The sequence below is a fragment of the Trachypithecus francoisi genome, unplaced genomic scaffold (assembly GCF_009764315.1).
Source record: "Trachypithecus francoisi isolate TF-2019V2 unplaced genomic scaffold, Tfra_2.0 Lachesis_group18, whole genome shotgun sequence".
Lineage (NCBI taxonomy): Eukaryota > Metazoa > Chordata > Mammalia > Primates > Cercopithecidae > Trachypithecus > Trachypithecus francoisi.
The window spans coordinates 70,903,671-70,924,779 of record NW_022681463.1 but is presented as its reverse complement, the minus strand read 5'-3'; the positions used below and the strand labels follow the sequence as shown (position 1 = coordinate 70,924,779).

At 44.5% G+C, this 21,109-nt stretch overlaps 1 protein-coding gene and 1 long non-coding RNA gene across 14 annotated transcripts in view; one reads left to right on the top strand and one right to left on the bottom strand.

Moving 5' to 3' along the window:
- LOC117063280 overlaps positions 1 to 19,317 on the top strand; it is a 36,130-nt gene extending 16,813 nt beyond the window's left edge. The window contains exons 2-5 of the long non-coding RNA XR_004428846.1: positions 1,788 to 3,009; positions 4,772 to 4,781; positions 9,329 to 9,334; positions 19,288 to 19,317. This is a non-coding gene — a long non-coding RNA (uncharacterized LOC117063280). The remainder of the gene's footprint in view (positions 1 to 1,787; positions 3,010 to 4,771; positions 4,782 to 9,328; positions 9,335 to 19,287) is intronic.
- Positions 7,842 to 21,109, bottom strand: part of RUBCNL (rubicon like autophagy enhancer) — a 51,633-nt gene continuing 38,365 nt past the window's right edge. For 10 of the 13 annotated variants that reach the window (XM_033176929.1, XM_033176926.1, XM_033176938.1 and 7 more), the window contains 7 exons: positions 20,477 to 20,715; positions 19,641 to 19,702; positions 15,546 to 15,699; positions 14,841 to 14,931; positions 11,799 to 13,585; positions 11,286 to 11,345; positions 10,032 to 11,200 (listed from right to left, as the gene is read on the bottom strand). In XM_033176929.1, coding sequence (XP_033032820.1) covers positions 13,473 to 13,585; positions 14,841 to 14,931; positions 15,546 to 15,699; positions 19,641 to 19,702; positions 20,477 to 20,715 — 659 coding nt within the window. In that variant the 3' untranslated portion in view covers positions 10,032 to 11,200; positions 11,286 to 11,345; positions 11,799 to 13,472. Of the gene's footprint in view, positions 7,980 to 10,031; positions 11,201 to 11,285; positions 11,346 to 11,798; positions 13,586 to 14,840; positions 14,932 to 15,545; positions 15,700 to 19,640; positions 19,703 to 20,476; positions 20,716 to 21,109 lie in introns of those variants that run through there. The other 3 variants (XM_033176927.1, XM_033176932.1, XM_033176928.1) reach the window with 3 other exon arrangements.

Genomic DNA, 21,109 nt, shown 5'->3' with positions numbered 1-21,109 from the left:
AGTAACTCTCGCCATTATTTTATTATCAATTCTGCTAATAAGCGGCTCATTCAACCTTCACTCACTCATTACAACACAAGAACACCTCTGACTTCTCCTACCATCATGACCTCTAGCCATAATATGATTTACCTCCACATTAGCAGAGACCAATCGGGCCCCTTTTGACCTAACAGAAGGAGAGTCCGAACTAGTCTCAGGCTTTAATACTGAATATGCTGCAGGCCCATTTGCCCTTTTCTTCATAGCTGAGTACATAAATATCATTATAATGAATGCCCTAACAGCCACAATTTTCCTAGGATCATTATATCCCATTCACTCACCGGAATTGTTCACAACATGTTTTATTACTAAAACACTTCTCTTAACCTCCTTATTCCTATGAATTCGAGCAACCTATCCTCGATTCCGCTACGATCAACTTATACACCTCCTATGAAAAAATTTTCTTCCCCTTACACTAGCATTCCTTATATGATATATCTCAGTTTCCATCATATCCTCTGGCATCCCCCCTCAAATCTAGAAATATGTCTGACAAAAGAGTTACTTTGATAGAGTAAATAATAGAGGTGCTTAATCCCCTTATTTCTAGAATTATAGGCATCGAACCTACTCCTGAGAATCCAAACTCCTCCGTGCTACCTATTACACCTCATTCTAAAGTAAGGTCAGCTAAATAAGCTATCGGGCCCATACCCCGAAAATGTTGGTTATATCCTTCCCGTACTAATTAACCCACTAGCCCAACTTATCATTTATTTTACCATATTTATAGGTACTATTATTACACTATTAAGCTCCCACTGATTTCTAGCCTGGACCGGCCTAGAAATAAATATATTAGCCTTTACCTCAATCCTAATTAAAAAAACAAACTCTCGCTCCACAGAAGCCGCCACTAAATATTTCCTTGTACAATCCACTGCATCTATAATCCTCATAATAGCAATTATATATAATAGTCTATTCCCCGAACAATGAACCATGATAAATAATATTAATCAATCTTCATCTTTAGCCATAATAATAGCCCTCGCTATAAAACTAGGTATAGCCCCTTTTCACTTCTGAATCCCAGAAGTTACCCAAGGAACGCCCTTAATTCCTGGCCTACTTCTCCTCACATGACAAAAACTAGCTCCCATCTCAATTATATACCAAATTTATTCATCAATTAACACAAATATTCTTCTGATCCTATCCATCCTATCCATCATAGCAGGCAGCTGAGGGGGTCTTAACCAAACACAACTACGTAAAATCCTAGCATATTCTTCAATTACCCACATAGGCTGAATAATAACAACCTTAACATATAACCCAAACGTTACAATTTTTTACCTCCTCATATATATTGTTTTAACTACTACTGCATTTCTAGCCCTAAACCTAAACTCAAACACCACGATCCTAATATTATCACACACCTGAAATAAACTCACCTGATTAATACCACTAATATCATCCACCCTCCTATCTATAGGAGGTTTACCCCCACTAACCGGCTTTCTACCCAAATGAATTACTATCCAAGAACTTACCAAAAATAATAACTTCATTATACCTACTATTATAATTATTATAACCCTACTCAACCTATATTTTTATTTACGCCTAATTTATATTACCTCTATAACACTACTTCCCACATCCAATAATACAAAAATAAAATGACAATTCGAAAATACAAAACCCACACTCCTTATTTCCCCACTTATTATTATTACCACCTTCCTATTACCTATATCCCCAACAGTCCTAACTATTCCCTAGAAATTTAGGTTATATAAGACCGAAAGCCTTCAAAGCTTTTAGTAAGTTAAGCATACTTAATTTCTGAAACACACTAAGGACTACAGAATTTCATTCCGCATCAACTGAACGCAAATCAGTTACTTTAATTAAGCTAAGCCCTTACTAGATTAATGGGACTTAAACCCACAAAAATTTAGTTAACAGCTAAATGCCCCAATCAACTGGCTTTAATCTACTTCTCCCGCCGCAGGGAAAAAAGGCGGGAGAAGCCCCGGCAGAAATCTAACTGCTCCTTCGAATTTGCAATTCAACATGAAAATCACCTCGGGACTGGTAAAAAGAGGACTGAACCTCTGTCCTTAGATTTACAGCCTAATGCTTACTCAGCCATTTTACCTTTTTTTCACTTATGCTCATTAACCGCTGGCTATTCTCTACAAATCATAAAGACATTGGAACCTTATATTTACTATTTGGCGCATGAGCTGGAACCGTAGGTATAGCTATAAGCCTTCTTATCCGAGCCGAACTCGGTCAACCTGGCAACCTATTAGGTAATGACCACATCTATAATGTTATCGTTACGGCTCATGCATTTGTCATAATCTTCTTTATGGTTATACCCATTATAATTGGAGGCTTTGGAAACTGACTAGTACCCCTAATAATTGGTCCTGACATAGCATTCCCCCGCCTAAATAATATAAGCTTCTGACTTCTTCCACCATCCTTCCTACTTCTTCTCGCATCGGCCATAGTAGAAGCTGGTGCCGGAACAGGTTGAACAGTATATCCACCTTTAGCAGGAAACCTCTCTCATCCAGGAGCCTCCGTAGACCTAACTATTTTCTCACTTCACCTAGCAGGCATTTCTTCTATTCTAGGGGCTATTAACTTCATTACAACTATTATTAATATAAAACCCCCTGCAATATCTCAATACCAAACCCCTCTATTTGTTTGATCAGTCCTAATTACAGCAGTACTGCTCCTCCTATCCTTGCCCGTACTAGCCGCTGGCATTACAATATTATTAACAGACCGCAATCTCAACACCACCTTCTTTGACCCTGCAGGAGGGGGAGATCCTATCTTATATCAACACTTATTCTGATTCTTCGGACACCCTGAAGTCTATATTCTTATTTTACCTGGCTTCGGAATAATTTCCCACATTGTAACATACTATTCTGGAAAAAAAGAACCATTCGGGTACATAGGCATAGTCTGAGCCATAGTATCAATTGGGTATACACATAGTGTATATGTATGGAGAGTGTTCCCTAGCATGCATCTTCGGGAGACATCTCCAGGGGGTCCTAGGACTACTCTGCAAGGGAATGGGAGGGCCTGATGGCATTTGTGGTATGCAGCCTGACCCACTCTCCTGTCCCCATGGTGTGACGAAGATGTGCTTACTCGAGCATTTTTATAGGTCATGCTTTAGAACCAAGTGAGAGCCTGAGGAGGAGCTGGAATCAGAAGGCGATTCTGACTGTTTAAAACTGTCAACTTTGGAGGCTGCAAGGGTCTCTAAAGTATGCACTGGATCAGGTTCACACCTGTGCTTCCGGAGGAAGGGTGATGCTCAGTGATAGATTTTTAAACTGTCTTCAACTCAGAATTGCTGGATACATGAGATCACCCAAGAAGTAAAGACGCAGAAGATGGGCAACGGAGACCTGAAAATTGTGGTCAGTCTTCCAGTACCAGGAGAGCTTTGTGACGATGCACATATATCAGCATCCTCAGTCGGCCACGGCCACCAACAACAGCTCCCTGGGTAAAATGACTCGCCAAGAGGGTGGCACGTGCTCTGGGACTGGTCAGGACATGGTCAGAATGTCACGTTAGCTCACAGGCCACCGTGAATGGCCATAGTGCAGGAAAAGTGTCCACACAGCTTTCCATAGAGCTCAGGGTTGGAGAAACATAAATATTGCACAGGACATAGATACAGTAAAAATGTAGTCGTATATGTAAAAACTTACTCATATATCTCAAGTTCAGTTTAACTGGATGCCTGAATTTTTATGTGCCAAATCTGACAACCCTACTAGGCCTGTGCCACTCGCATACCATTTCTCTCATCCAAAGACGGGGCCCCAGGAAGCTCAGCCGAAATGTGGACTCTGACAGTGAAAGACAGTTGGCAGGGAGGTGAGTCTGAGGAAATCCAATGGCAACTGACATGTGCTCTGAAGGTGGAAACCACTGGCATGAGGTTTTCATAAGCACTAGCACCAGAAGAGAGTAACTGTTCTAAGCTACATCTCCGTGTGCTTTACATTATAGCACTTCCACTTCCATTATCTTGTTAGATGCACACAATCACCCTGCAAGGTAGGTGTTATGCGCCACTTTCCAGATACGGGAGCCAAGACGCAGAGATGAAACGATCTGTCCAAAGTCACTCCACTTGACAGTGTCTAAGCCACCCTTTCCGTGTAGGTTTCCTGACTGTTAACGGACCACTCTACATTCTCATGATGCCCGTGGGCCAAAACCATCACTTTTTCCTCCCCACGTCACTCTTTTCTCCCTAGGACAAGTGACTGAATGGGAAGGGTCCCTTAGGAAAGTTGATGTTATTTTTATGGAAGACTCAGAGGGTCAGACAAGCAGGAGGCAGGGATAATGATTCAGATGTGTGAATTATACCAGGGCTGAATCAAGAGGTTATAGAGAAGTTATGATTTAGAAAGGAAAGGGGATGGACTAAGGGTAGGCAAGGGTGCTTGGAGGCCAGGAAAAAACATAAAACACTGAATTCTATACACAAAGTGATAGACAAGGTGCTAAACATACTTTTCATAACTTACATCATTTACTCTGTACGACAACCTTGTGAGACAGATTATCAGCATTTTACAAATAGGAAACCTGAGTCTTAAGAAATTGGAGCAACTTTTCACAAATCACAGGACTAGGAGTGAAAGGATCCAAGTGCTTCTGGCTCTAAATTCTGGATGACTTAGACTCACTGTACCCCAAGGGAAAGTGGGGGAAGATTTTGGGGTGTACTCAGGTGAAATCACGGAAAGGGCAAGAGGAATTTTTAAAGAGGTTCCTGGTGGAGGGAAGAGAGGAACAGCTCAGCAGGTGGTGCAGGTCAAGCCCAACAGGAAATCTGCTTGGGTAAAGAATTTGGACTTTTTTTTTTTTTTTTGAGATGGGGTCTCACTCTGTCACCCAGGCTGGAATGCAGTGGCGGCATCATGCCTCACTACAGCTTCAAACTCCTGGGCTCAATCAATCCTCTCACCTCAGCCTCCTGGGTAGCTGGGACCACTGGCACACACCATTGTGCCCAGCTAACTTTTTTTTTTTTTTAAGAGACAGGGTCTCGTTATGTTTTTTTTTTTTTTGAGACGGAGTCTCGCTCTGTTGCCCAGGCTGGAGTGTAGTGGCCGGATCTTGGCTCACTGCAAGCTCCGTCTCCCGGGTTAACACCATTCTCCTGCCTCAGCCTCCCCAGTAGCTGGGACTACAGGCGCCCACCACCTCGCCCGGCTAGTTTTTTTCTAGAGACGGGGTTTCACCGGGTTAGCCAGGATGGTCTCGATCTCCTAACCTCGTGATCCGCCCGTCTTAGCCTCCCAAAGTGCTGGGATTACAGGCTTGAGCCACTGCACCCGGCCAGGGTCTCGCTATGTTGCACAGGCTGGTCACAAACTCCTGGGCTCAAGTGATCCTCCTGCATCGGCCTCCCAAAGTGCTGGGATTACAGGCGTGAGCCAGCACCCAGTCAACTTAATTTTAAAACAAGTCTTCAGAGGGTTTAATCCAGGGAGATACATGATCTGATTTACGCTTTATAAACATTCTGGTGTTCTGTGGAGAATGGACTATAGAGGGGCAAGTGTGGAAAGAGGAGATAGGAGGCTTTTAATTAGGCTGAACCACACAGGAAATTGTCATTTGGTAGCTCAACAATTATAAAATAGCAGCAATGCTACGTAGTTCAACCTAACAGAAGTTCAGGAGAGAGATGGTGGCTTGGACTGTAATAATGTCCGTGGCTGTGGTGAGCCGTCAACTAAGACATGTGTTGTAGGTAGAACTGACAGAAGTTATTGATGGACTGGATCTGGGGGGTGAGGGAAAGGGATAGGATGACTCCTAGGTGTTTTCTTAAGCGACTGGGTCTATGGTGGTGACATTTTCTGAGGTGGAAAAGCCTGTAAAGAAATATTAATACAAACACAGCTATCAGTGGGCTGCTGAGTACATGCCTCTGGGCTGAAACTACAAATTCAGAAGTCATTCAAAGCTATTTCACTAGGTAAGACCATTGCAAGAGAAGAAAAGAGATGGTAAAACCGAGCCCTGGAATCTCTGTCTTTATTTAGAGATGGACTGAGAAAGAAGAGGAAAACCCACAAAGGAGACCAAGAAAAGAGACCACTGTCTGCAGAGGAAGGAGACAGATCACAAATGTCACGATGTTTCCAGGGTTCCAAAGCTTCCAGGAGGAAGGTGAATGGTTGCATCCATCCATTTGGTCCATCTGACAGCTGGCCCTGTTCTTTTTTGCTCACATGGTCTTTAGTAATTTACTAAGTAACCAGGAAAACCAGGAGCTTTGGGTACCAGGCAGCACCTCCATCATCAGACTCTATGAAGTTTCAGGTGGTCCCCAACAGCTAATCTGATTTCCCCACTGTGGGCGCAGACAGCAGAAACGCAACCATCACTCTTAAAAATTGTATAGTACTCAGCTGATTTATCATCCATAATTTATCATTAGTATCATCTGATTTATCATTTATTTAAAATGATATCTAGTCTATAGGGTAACATTTACAAAGAAAATTTTTGAAAATTATTCTAATGCCACTATACAGAGATAATCACCACTACAATATAAAATTCATTATAGCCTAGCTTTTTAGCTATATTTTATTATAAAATATTCTTCTCTTTTGTTAAGAAGAATGCAAGCAACTGTGGTAGAGAGGTAGATGAAGACAATACAGTGACTACTGCATTTATTGTTAGTGACCTTGACAGTTTGGGGAGAATGGTTGAGAGGGAAATGCTATTGTTGTAGGTAAAGGAAGAAAGAGGTGTGGAAGCGATGGCAAACATTAAAAACTGTTCTTTCAAAAATGTTGCTGTGAAAAAGTTCATAGAGGTAGGACTGGAAAGGAATGTGATGTTAAAGAATTTTTTTCTCTCTGCATATTTCTTTATTTTTTAATGTAAGGAATACTAGATAATATGGATAACTCAGAGGTATAGAATAGTTTTTGATGTCTGCATGACCGTTATGGACTGAATATTTATATCTCCTCAAAAGTCATGTGTTGAAGACCTAACCCCCAATTGTGACAGTATTAGGAGGTGGGGTCTTTAGGTGGCGATTAGTTCATGATGGTGGGACCCTCATAAAGGGAATTAATGCCTTTATAAAAAGAGACCCCAGGAAGTTCTCTCTCTCTCTCTCTCCTTTCTCTCTTTTTCTGGGTGGGGGGGAAAACGGGGCAGGAACCAAGTCTCACTCTGATGCCAGGCTGGAATGCAGTGGTGCAATCTCGGCTCACCGCAACCTCCAACTCCCCGGTTCAAGGAATTTTTCTGCCTCAGCCCCCCGAATAGCTGGGACTACAGGCACACACCACCATGCCTAGCTAATTTTTGTATTTTTAGTAGAGACGGGGTTTCACCATGTTGACCAGGATGGTCTCGATCTCCTGACCTCATGATCCGCCTGCCACGGCCTCCCAAAGTGCTGGGATTACAAGTGTGAGCCACCACGTCCAGCCTGCTCCCTCTCCTTTCTAGCACGTAAGGTTACAGTGAGATGGTGCCATCTATGAACCAGGAAGTGGTCCCTCAATAGACATCAAACCTGCTGTTGTCTGGATCTTGGACTTCCTAGTTTCCAGAACTGTGAGCAGTAAGTTTCTGTTGTTTATTATCCACCTAGTGTAAGGTATTTTATTGTAGCAGCCCAAACAGACTAGGACAGTGACAAGCCTGTTCCCTCAGTACTCATCCCCTGGACAACAGGCATCAGGACATCTTATATTAGCCAGAGTAGGTTAGTTCACACTGCAGGAACCAGCCCCACAAAATCTCAGGAACTGAACACAATAAAGGTTTATTCTTGCTTGTGCAAAGTCCAATGCAGGAGCCACACTCCTGAGTAGTTCTATTTCAAACAATCACTCAGGGAGCTGGGTAGGACCCTTGGGAACATGGACCTTCAGGGGCTGCAGGAGCAAAGGGAGAATCAAGTCTCTCTCATAGTCTCCAAGAGACTTTCAAGGGCAGATAGAAAGGATCAAAGGCTGTCAAAAGTTCTGAGAGCTGTTCCCAGTGGAATAATGAGGCAAATGCAGATATCAGAGTTTAAGGAGAAGGGAGCGTGTGTGTGCATGAGCAGTACCCTGAAGAATGAGCAAGATCGGGAGGGAGATGGAAAGGGGAAGGGCCCACCATTCCCATCTGCAGAGCCTAGGCAAGAGCACAAATACAGGTCCACGTGCCATATATCCAAGTATTTAAAAGCTGAAATATGTTTTATCCTCCTGCCATGGTGAATATGCCTTCATCAGGACCCGAGAAAGCAGGTTTGAATTTTGAAATCTTTGACTCCTCCGTGCTCTGCTCTGGAGCATGGTGGCTCAGGTATAGCTAGCACTGGGCCAACCCCTGCCCCTCTCTCTTCCCACTTTGGCTCTGTCCCACAAGCAGCTGCCTCTTGGTCTTAGCAGCGCAGTTCACTTTCAGGAGGCTGGACCGGGGAAAGACCTGAGCAGCCCTAAAAGTGGATTTGAGACGACAGGGCAGGGGATTCTGTCTGGGGCTCCAAGTACATGATCTAACAGGAAGGGTGGGGGCTTTGGGTGCCCTTGCCCTTTGCCTCCTTACCAGTGGGGTATACGTAGCCCAAGGAAGGCCAGAGCAGGGCCTCTTTCCAGGATGAAGGGGCAGTCCTGATCCCAGGCAAGGGATGCAAGAACAAGACCATGGAGGCAGGAACATGGCAAGACAAGAAAAGAGGGGGCAGCTCTGGGGAGACAGAAGGCTGGAAGCACAGGTAGAGGCCAGAAAATGTGCAAGGAAGGGCTGGGCGCAGTGGTTCATGCCTGTAATCCAAGCACTTTGGGAGGCCAAGGCGGGCAGATCACTTGAGGTCAGGAGATTGAGACCAGCCTGGCCAACATGGCGAAACTCCATCTCTACCAAAAACAGAAAAAAATTAGCTGGGCGTGGTGCCACATGCCTGTGGTCCCAGCTACTAGGGAAGCTGAGGCAGGAAAATCGTTTGAACCGGGAGGCAGAGGTTGCAGTGAGCCAAGATCACACCAACTGCACTCTAGCCGGGGAGAGAGAGTGAGACCCTGTCTCAAAAAAAAAGAAAAAAAAGTGCAAGGAAAAATACACAATTTGCTTAACCTATGTGGCTAAGCTCTTCAATCCTTAGTCCTCTTGGCTTGGAGAGCTGCCCAGACGTGCAAGGATGCAGAGGTTCTCATTTTCTCATGTTTGTGCCGAAGCTTCCCAATTGTGTCTGTAGCCTGCTACCTCAGCATTACTCAAAAAAGTATTGTTTTAGTTTCTAGTGAAGTGAAAAAGGGGAACTACGGTTTTCCTTTCCATACCAGTTGAGAAATTATATAAAAACAGAGATCCTTAAATGCTTGTTTTAAGGAAGCATGCTTCTAGAGGAGGTTGACAAATGACACACTTCACTCTCCTTTGGCGATTAGCTCAGGAAGGCTTCCTGCAGGTGGCGTTTGACGATGGCTAAGCTAGTCATGCAGGCTCAGACCTGGGGGCAGAAACTCCGTGTCAAACCCCTTCCCAACACGTCTATCATGCTCCTTCCAGCAGTTTGAATTCTGAAGTCTCGGACAAATGACCACACTCTGGGTGGTTTAAAACAACAGAGCCAGGTGCAGTGGCTCAGGCCTGTAATCCCAGCACTTTCAGAAGCTGAGGCAGGCAGATCACCTGAGGTCACGAGTTCGAGACCAGCCTGGCCAACATGATGAAAACCCGTCTCTACTAAAAATACAAAAATTATCCAGGTGTGGTGGCGTGTGCCTGCAATTCCAGCTACTCAGGAGGCTGAGACAGGAGAATCACTTGAACCCAGGTGGCGGAGGGTGCAGTGAGCCAAGATCGTACCACTGCACTCCAGACTGGGTGACAGGGCAAGACTCCATCTCAAAAAACAAAAAAACAAAAAAGCAGGAATTTATTCTCTCATAATTCTCAGTGCCAGAAGTTTGAAATCAAGGGGTCAGCCACGTTGGTTTTTTTTTTGAAGGCTCTGAGGAAGAATCTGCCCCTGCCTGTCTCCAGCTTCTGGTGGCCACCAGCAATCCTTGGTGCTCCTTGGCTTGTAGATGCATCACCCCAACCTCTGCTTTTGTTCTTCCCTCCATCTTCTCTCTTCTCTCAATTTCCCTTTTCTTATAAGGACACCAGACACTAGATCAAAACTCATCCTAATGCACTATGTCCTCATCCTGACTTAACCACATCTGCAAAGACCCTCGTCCCAACAGGACACAGCACAGACACCTGGAGTTAGGCCTTTAACATATTCTTTCATGGGACACAATTCAACCCACAGCAGTAGCTATTGTTCTAATCCTTGTGTTACAGATTATAAACTGAGACCCAGGGAGTAACTTACCCTGAGATACAGAAAATAGAGGGTATGACTCAGTTTGCAATCTGTCTAGACCTCATTATTACCATTTGCCCTTGCTCATACCAGGCCTTTTAGTGGGTGCTTCATTTTCATTTCTAACCCTCATCTCAACTGCAGAGAGTCATATCCCTCATTTTACAGAAGCTTAGATCATTTAAATGGCTTCTCCGGTGTCTGAGTCTATTTGTGTTGCTGTAAAGGAATACCTGAGGCTGGGTGATTCATAAAGAAAAGAGGTTAATTTGGCTCATGGTTCTGCAGGCTGTACAAGCACGGCACCAATATCTGCTTCTGGTGAGGACTTGTGGCTGCTTCCACTCATGGGAGAGGGGCAGATGAGCCTGCGCGTGCTCTGGAAGTTCACTGGAAGACCGTAAGGAAAGAGAGGAGGCAAAGAGAGGGCAGGAGGTGCCAGGCTCTTTAAAACAACCAACTCTCATGGGAACTAAGAGTGAGAACTCACTCATTACCACAAAGACACCACCAAGCTATTCACCAGGGATCCGCCCGCACACGACGCAAACACCTCTTATTAGACCCACTTTCAGCACTGGGGATCAAATTTCAGCATGAGGTTTGCAGGAGTCAAACAAACCAAACTAGAGAACCCAGAGTCACCATAGGTAGGTAGAAAGTAGCATATTTGGGATCTAATCTGAAGCTGTGGCCAATAATTCTCACCCAGGTCAACACACCAGACGTCTTTGGGATGGCTTGCCCCTCCGCATCCTACAGCCTCTGCCTCGAGATGGTATAACTTCCTCTCTGCAGTTGAGAATCACGACTGTAAATGACACACTACTGGAATTGCCCATGTGAAGAGTGTAGAGGCAGAAAATGAATCACTGACCTTTACAGCACTGCAACTGATGCCTCACAGCGGGTAATGGTCTGACCAGGCATTTGTCTTCTTGCAGCCAAGGAAGAATTGAACAGAAAACCCTCACAATCAGGAAGACCCATTAAACAGCTATCTATGCCACAACTAATCACTTCCCTACGGGGTGCTCCATGTGGGCTGAAGATCACTTCCATAACAAGTGTCTTCCTGGGAAGAAGCCTCTATTATCACATTGGAGAGGAACAAAGTCTCAGACAAATCCCATACTGCAGTTATTTAAATGACCTAATTCTTCCTCAAAATAAAAAATCGAAAGCATCACTTCCTAGCAACTGCTATGCACCCTTCCTTAATAGCAAAGATACGTAACACACACAGGCTCATCAGTGCCTTACAAACACACAAAGCCCGAGCACAGAGCCCTTCAAGCAATGCTCGAGCCACAGCAGCTGCCTGAAATCAACACTGAGGTGAGAAAACACTCCACCCAATGCCAGTTCTGCAGGTTCGAGCAACACTTACCAGTTAAGGTTGTTTTTTCTCCTTTGTCTCGAAAAGACACTACAAAAGAAGCAGGGGCTAAGCATGGGCTTTGGAGGCAGGTGGACTTGAATGCCAACCCCAGCTCCATCATGCACTTCCTTGGGAACCGAGGAAAGTTATTGCTCTTTTCTAGGCCTGTTTCCACGCCTGTAAATGGAGATATAGACATTTACCTCAGAAAGGAATGTGAACATATCACTCCTCTTACCCTTGATTCCTAATAGAGAACATGAGCAATGGGCAAGAATGAAACATTGTTTGAAATCTGGTTTTATTTATTCTGTGTGCCTACACTTCTATAATAGTTAAAAAAGATCTGGCTTAACTGATGAATGTGAGCACAGTTCTGGCAGAGGCATCACGGATGAGAACACACTGACAGAATGAGAAGACTGAATGAAAAGAGACTGACAGAAGTCATTCATTTCTTGCATGTGCTCAATACTATCCCATTGAATAACACACACACATACACACGGCGGGATGGAGTTAGGGGACAATCTGTAAAGCTTCGTTGCCTGCCTGTGCTGTCTGAGAAAATCAAGGTAGGTTTAGTTAGGGCATGTGAATCCCAGGGAATATAACATCCAAGCCCTAGGCTGAAAACCGTTCAGTCTAAAGATATACCACGAAGGGACCCAGCCTCAAGGCCCCTTTCTCAAGTAGGAGAAAGTATATAGAAAGTAGAAGAAAAAAGAATAGGCTCACATGTTTCAGGAAAACATATAAGAACTACTAGGAAAAAGAAATTCATAAAAGTTTTGTGATTCATTTAACCTTATTAGTCGATGTCTATGATTTTAATGTTATTACTAGATTCACACTGTTCATTATTTCCCCCAATTTGTTTAAATCTGCAAATACCTTATGTTCAGTTTTACACCTATAAAGCAAGATCCTCGAGGGCAGGGATGGAGTTCTACTCCTGCATCCCTTGACATTACAGCATGTGGAACAGAGACGACCAATACAGGTTCGATTTGTGCCACCTGAAAGAATGCCATCTAGAGGCGGTTGCTGCAAACTGCACTTCAACTGGATCTACACGCCCTGCTAAGCAACTCAAACTCATCATGAAATAAACCTGCAGAAGAAATGTGTACTCTCTATTCAAACTCTGGAGTAAATAAAATGTGTATGATTGACACAATCACAAAATGGCATTTAAGTGGAAGTCTGTTTCTTGAAGAAATAAAAGCCAGAACAAACAGATTTGGGGTCCTATTTTTGTTCACTGGAAGCACCAAGCAGTTTCATCAAACAAGCATTAGAGGGAGAGAAACTGAGTAATTCATCTTGTCAGTTACAATTCACATAGGTACACACACACACACACATACACACACACACACACACTGGCTCAACATCAGTTAAACATAACTATTCAAATACAAAAGTATAAAAAACCTCTTTAAAAAACCAATAGCAGCCAAAACAGAACATTTGTAAACAAAACCACTACTATCAACTCTGTGCTTAATCACAGATTCTGCATTCTTTTGAAACATTAAGTATATGCAATAAAGAGAATATAGACCATCTTTTTCCTTAATATACAATACCAGAAATCTAAAACAATGTCACCAATAATGGACACAAATCGATGTTATCATAAGGCATGTTGAACAGTCTTTTTCACAATACTCAGGGGCATCATGTTGCTGCAGAGGCCATGCTTTCCAGAAGTTTTCTCCTAGCTGCGATCCTCGCACACCGGGGGCACTCGGAGGACTGGAAGCACTGTTTGTGAAAGCAAGCCCTGCACACTGCAAGCAAGGAAGACAGCCGTCAGCAAATAGGCTATCTTGTTTTCTCACATTTCTGCAGACATTCATCTCCATCCTAGGGAGGGAGGGGGTCTGAATTCAGAACCCAGAGTCTCTAAAAAGAAACCAGCCAGGCTGAAACTCAGGTTTCAGTAGGTCATGTTTCAGCAGACCTGCTGGACTCTTCCAACAGGTCATGAACAGGAGGCTCAGAGAGCCTGATGTAATGGACGCCGCAGTGTCCCCTGGATCTGCTCAAGCACCGAGGCAGGCGTTTCCCCAATTGCCGAGAGAGCTGGTGGCTGATAACTGCTGGGAAGCCACATTGTTTCTCTAGAAATGGCCCTACATCGAGAAAGCTGCTTTGTCCAAGCTCATGCCCCGTGCCTGGCACCAGCCTGCATTCAGTGACGGATCACTACGTAGTGAGAAGGCTGGCCCCAATGTGTCCCCAGTTTGGAACAATGCTGAAAGGCCACCAAACTCCAGAGCTCCCCATGAGATGAGCTGAGGGCTCCACTGCAACCCACCACTGTTCAGCTTCTCCCTCTCCCAGTCTTACTGCCTGCACACCGCCACAGGTATTAAGTTGAGGAACATGAAACTTTTTCTGGCAAATCTCTGCCCCACAGTCTCTTTGCTGGGGAGCCAGTCCTGCAACACTGCCTAAAGGGTTGGAGAGACAACACTGGAGTGGCCTGAGAGGTGGATATGCCCCATCAAGGGTGAAGGTAGAGTTCATTACCAGGATCTCTCCCAGGAAACAGAGTTTACAGAACACGGGATTCTCTCAGGCACTAATACCATAGAAGGGTCGGCAACCTTTTCTGTAAAGAGCCAGATAGCAAATGTTTTAGACCTTGTGGGTCATGTGGTCTCTACAATGGCTACTCAGCTCTGCCTCTGTGGTGCAAAAGCAGCCAGGGACTTCGCCACTGGGCATGACTGATCCAATGACAAGACAGAGAGGTGGGCATAGGCAACAAAGGGACCATCTCCTCTATCCAAACCCTGCACCAGAAGATATCATCCTTTATCCCTGCCCCACCCAAATACTCTTCCTTCTGTGCCCAAAACTTCATTATCTCCAATCCAACATACAAGCACACACCAGCATGACTGTACTTTAAATAACTGTGCTTAAATTATTAAGCTATCTTTCAGCTTAAGTTAATTTTGTGTTTAAGTTACTGAACTTAGTTTAGTTAATTAGTTAAGCTATTATTAAGCTTATGTTATTAAGTTATTAAGATACCTGAACATCGTCTACATGTTGCTGTCTGAAATGGGAAGATGACAGTCGTATTCTGGCAAAATTCACAAATAAAGCCCTTTCCTTGACACAGCTGTAAAAGAAGACATCAAAAAGTTAAAACCTTCGCTTGATGGAGAAGCTGAGTTTTCACTATTACAGAACTTTATAAACATTAGTGTTTGAATATCTATGATTCCAGCCTCTAGAAAGAAAAGCATGTTGTGTTTTGCAGCAATGAATGGATCAGAATCAAAAAAAAAAAGAAAAAAATATAAGGTCATCCAATTCCACATCAAAGCAGTTTTAAAGTACCAGAGTAAGGGCCTAATTGTAAACATGCACTCTGCAATGATCTAATTTCATTTCTCATTGCTGCACTACAGTTCTTCAATCCTTCGAGACACAGAGCTTCCTGTTCCACTGAATCCTGGTTCCACATGACTATATTTGGCACTTCAGGGCAGAGTGGTCCTTGAGCAGAACTGGGCACCCAGACGAAGTCCCTTGGTCCAGGCTTGCATCCCGGCTCTGCCACTTACCCGCAGGGGGATCTCAGCTGCTACTTCACAGGTCTGACCTCAGTTTTCTCATCTCTAACTAGGTCACTGGCACTTCCCTCAGGGTTTGTGAGAGTGAAATGAAGTGCAGAACACCCAGCACATGCCCTGTGCGTCGGGAACGCATCTGCTCCGGGTGCACCCTCACCTCGCAGCCGGCCACGTGTGCAAGGGAAGCTTTCAGAATGACCTTGAGTAAGGGTGCCAGCAGCCCTTTCTTGATCCTGGCCAGGTCCTCAAGGGAGAACAGGTGGAGCTCATCAGTCAAGTGTCCCGGCACCTGCTCAAACTCCTTTAATGCACTGCCAGAGAGGAAACAAAGAGGAATTCAGAAACCCACCCACACAGAGGCCGGGGAAGAATGGGGCCAGTTGTTTTCTCTTGGCACTCACGCTTAATTTTTTTAACTCAATTTAAAAAACAAATAGCTCCAAGAACAACAGTGAGCCATGCTCGCCAGCATTCTACATTTTGCAAGTTTGCTTGGAAGCCAGGAAGTTAAAATTCCATGAAAGCTGATTTCAAAAAGCTGAATAAGCAGAGACACACATCTCTTACAGCCTGCCCATGCACACATGGAGCAAAAGAAAACTGAGCATTAGTTTGTTAAGTCTTAAAGAAGGTGTACCTAGTACCCTTTGATTACCAAGTAATCAAAATTCCTATCTTATTTCTTCCAGCTACATTTCAAGTCCATCAGCCTTATGGTCTATCGGCTCAGCTGGGAGAATTCTCACTCACCCAGCAAGCCTGACTTCCAAACGCACAAGTCAGGCACCGAGCTTAAGGCTCATGCAGCCAACGGCCAGTGGTCATGGTCCCGAGGGCATTCAAAACTTAATCTTCTCCAAAGCCAGCAGGTGTCGACCTGAATTCTCTAAATGGCTAGTAGAAGCACTATTTCCTGCACTTCCACAACAGCCATGCCCTACACTGGACTTGGCATGCTACAATGCCAAATTCTCTTCAATTCTCCACCCAGCCTGAGGTGCCCACTCCTGCGGCATCCTCTGCCTGGAGAATCCCCAATCCCTCTTCTTTGCTCCACCTTACTCTTAAGCTCAGCCTTTTTCTCCTGGACTCCTTGCTTGCTCTCTACTCCACCTCACTCCTGAGCTAAATGCTGCCTCTGTTTGTATCCTCATGGTGCCCTGACACATGTCTAGCATTCAGTGCAGCAATGATTGGTTTGTGCTGACCATCCCCCTGGACTTAACACAGATCTACCAATTTTTTTTTTATCTGAAGCCCAGAATGGATATTCAATAATTTTTGCACAAGGTAGGAAGTATAGGTATTGTTACATGTTGTGGATGAAAGAACTGAGGCCCTGAGACCAATGCCATGCCAAAGTCATGAAGCAAAGGCTCAAAACCAGATGACTATAGAACACATGCTCCTGGCCGGGCGTGGTGACTCAAGCCTGTAATCCCAGCACTTTGGGAGGCTGAGACAGACGGATCATAAGGTCAGGAGATCAAGACCATCCTGGCTAACCCGGTGAAACCCCATCTCTATTAAAAAATACAAAAAAAAAAACTAGCCGGGCGAGGTGGCGGGCGCCTGTAGTCCCAGCCACTCGGGAGGCTGAGGCAGGAGAATGGTGTAAACCTGGGAGGCGGAGCTTGCAGTGAGCTGACATCCAGCCACTGCACTCTAGCCTGGGCAACAGAGCGAGACTCTGTCTCAAAAAAAAAAAAAAAAAAAGAGCCGGGCGCAGTGGCTCAAGCCTGTAATCCCAGCACTTTGGGAGGCCGAGGCGGGCGGATCATGAGGTCAGGAGATCGAGACCATCCTGGCTAACACGGTGAAACCCCGTCTCTACTAAAAAATACAAAAAACTAGCCGGGTGAGGTGGCGGGCGCCTGTAGTCCCAGCTACTCGGGAGGCTGAGGCAGGAGAATGGCGTGAACCCAGGAGGCGGAGCTTGCAGTGAGCTGAGATCTGGCCAGTGCACTCCAGCTTGGGTGACAGAGCGAGACTCCGTCTCAAAAAAAAAAAAAAGAAAGAAAAAAAGAATACATGCTCCTTCCCCCCAAATTTAATTAAAAAGCAATACATTATCATTAAAGATTAGAGACTGAAAAAACACTTTTAAGCTAAACCATTTATTTAAAAACTCTATGATTTCACCAACTACAATAAATAATCTTAACTCCCTTGAGTAACCTATGCTTTTTCCACTTAAAAATCTCTCTCTGAATGAATTCATGCCTAAATCTTTACTGGTTGCATAGTAGTCTATTCTATGGACATGGTATTAATGTAAGTACTGCCCTATTATGAACAGCCAGTAGATTTTTAAAATAATTTCAACTTTTATTTTAGATGTGGGGGTAGGTGTGCAGGTTTGTTACATAGGCATATGGCATGACACTGAGGTTTGGAGTACCAATGATCCCATCACCCAGGCAGAGAGCATAATACCTCTTAATAGACTTTTAATACCTTTTCTTATTTAAAAACAAAACTAGTAGTTTCAGCACTTTGGGAGGCTGAGGCAGACAGATCACCTGAGGTCAGGAGTTTAAGACCAGCCTGGCCAACATGGTGAAACCCTGTCTCTACTGAAAATACAAAACTTAGCCAGGTGTGATGGCACATGTCCGTAATCCCACCTACTTGGGAGGCTGAGGCACAAGAATGGTTTGAATCTGGAAGGCAGAGGTTGCAGTGAGCCAAGATTGTGCCACTGCACACTAGACTGGGTGACAGAGCAAGACTGTCTCAAAAAAACAAAAACAAACAAACCAAAAAAACTAAACTTTAAATCTCTGCCTATATCCATCAGTACGTCCTTAGGATAAACTTCTAATAGTAGAATTTCTGAAGACCATGGTCCCACTTGGTTAGACATGCCTCCCTATAAGGGGTTTTAAAAGGCCCCTGGTATACTCATGGTCACATCCACCCTTATTCACAATAGCCAAGGAGAAGCAACCCTAGTGTCCATGGATGAAAAGATGGATTAAAAAAATGTATATACATACAATGAAATATTATTCAACCTTAAGAAGGAAGGAAATTCTGACACATGCTGCAACATGAATGAACCTTGAGGACGTTATGCTAAGTCAAACAAACCAGTCACAAAAAGACAAATACTTTAAGATTCCACTTATATAAGGCAAGTGAGTGGGTAAAATCATGGAGACAGAAAGTAGAATAGTGGCTGCCAGGAGTTAGGCTAGGAGGAAGAGGGAATGGGGAGTGGTTAAAAATGAGTTTTAGTTTTGCAAGATGAAAAAAAGTTTGGGGGCTGGATGGTGGTGATGATTGCATAAGGATGTTAACACTTTAAAGCCACCAAAGTATATGCTAAAAATGGTTAAGATGGTAAATTTTATATGTATTTACCACAATTTAATGATGACAATAATAATAATGAAAAGGTCACCGGCTAGAGTTGTTTCATCCTCCAGTTAAACCATTCTTAATGAGTTAAATTCTCCATTATATGGTTAGGCTGTGTCCCCACCCAAATCTCATTTTGAATTGTAGCTCCCATAATTCCCACGTGTCATGGAAGAAGCCTGGTGGGAGGTAACTGAATCATGAGGCACGTCTTTCCTGTGTTGTTCTCGTGGTAATGAATAAGTCTCACAATATCTGATTTTTTTTTTTTTTTTTTTGAGATGGAGTCTCATTCTGTCTCTAGGCTGGAGTTCAGTGGTGCGATCTCGACTCACTGCAACCTCTGCCTCCCAGGTTCAAGTGATTTCTCCCGCCTCAGTCTCCTGAGTAGCTGGGACTACAGGGGCACGACATCACGCCTAGCTAATTTTTGTAATTTTAGTAGAGACGGGGCTTCACCATGTTGGCCAGGATGGTCTTGATCTCTTGACCCCGTGATCCACCCACCTCGGCCTCCCAAAGTGCTGGGATTACAGGTATGAGCCACCGTGCCCGACCTATCTGATGGCTTTATAACGGAGAGTTCCCCTGCAAATGCTCTCTCTTTGCCTGCTACCATGGTTGTGAGGCCTCCCCAGCTATGTGGAACTGTGAGTCCTTTATAAATTACCCAGTCTCTGGTATGTCTTTATTAGCTACTTGAGAACAGACTAATGCATTCCACCATTGGCTTAGTAATTCAAAGAGACGGCATGATTTCCCAAGGAAAGCCATGAGGTCATCACTGTGCTAAGAAGCCCTGTGTAATGGGGGAGCCAGATGCAGAAGGCACTAATAGGATTAGCAGATGAATGGAGGGAAGGCAGCCTGTCCCAGCTGAGAATAGTACCTGTCAGCAAACCTACAGGTCTTCAACAGCTTCTTGATATGGAAGAGCTGTTCCTGAATTTCCTAATGGGAGAAACCAAACACAAGGAAAGTTAAACGTAATAAATGACACAGGAAAAGTGTAAGTCAAATTTAAATATGTCTAACCTTGAAATGCTGCATTTGTACAAAACAAACCTTGAAAGCAAACAGCCTATACAGCAAGGCTTCATAACTGAGCCCACTGATCCACAGATTGTGTCCTGGATGGATCCAGGTTTTGTAGAACCTAAAACTTACAGAACTTTGGGGTCTTCTTCAAGAAAAACATAATACTAAGTATAAGATTCAGTGTGGGGTCCTGGAAAGAGCCTGTGCAGGGAGAGGGGTTTCAAAGTGTAAGCTTCACTCTTTTTTTTTTTTTTTTTTTGAGACAGGGTCTTGCTCTGTCACCGAGGCCGGAGTGCAGTAATGCAATCTTAGCTCACTGCAACCTCCGCCTCCTGGGTTCAAGCGATTCTCCTGCCTCAGCCTCCCCAAGTAGCTGGGATTACAGGCATGTGCTACTATACCCGACTAACTTTTTTTTGTTTTTTGTTTTGTATTTCCAGTAGAGATGAGATTTTACCACGTTAGCCAGGCTGGCCTCGAACTCCTGACCTCAGGCAATCCGCCCACCTTGGCCTCTCAAAGTGCCAGGATTATGGGCATGAGCCACCACACCCAGCCACTTCACTCGCTTTATGATCCATTTGCCTCTTAGCGGATGTATCTGTGGGTTCCCTAAGCTAGCGTGATGTGCATTTCCTGCCACAGGACACTTCCAATGAGAGGGATGGGGTTGGGCCTGCGGCTCACCTTCACTCTGCCCAGCTCCTTGGCTTTCGCATACAGGCTTCGGCCAATGCTCAGCAAATTGAAAATGGGCTGGTGCCATATGCTGTCCAGCAGCCGTTTGGAGAAATTGCTGACGTAGTACTTCTTGAAGTCCCACATCATCAGGATTCGGGCAGGGATGCAGGACTCTGCATATGAGTGGCAGCAGTCACAGAAATACTTCCCTAGGTATTCGCAGTACCGGAGCCGCTTCACAAACTCTGCCAAGCATACCAGAGGGTGAGTGCTGCACCTGGTGCTGAAAACCTATCCTGGTCTACCCTCGACTTCCAATTCCTATGCAAGATGCAAAGACTCTGATGACTTGCTTCATAATGATAAAGCCATACTCAACCTCACGACAGCTGGGAAGGCTCCGGCAGAGACTTGGGGAATCAAATCACAGCCATTCATGAGCTCTGCTCTTGTGGAACAGATGTCGGAAAAACAAAACCTTCCCAAAATACTCCTGGATTTGGAAGATGGAAATTGCAAACTGCAGTGTGGCAAAAGGAACATTCATTTTAGGATCTGGAAATCTGGGTGGGAGTCCAGACTCCTCTCACGAGCAGGAAGACTGAAGGCAGGTTGTAATCTCTTTAGGCTAACTGTTTT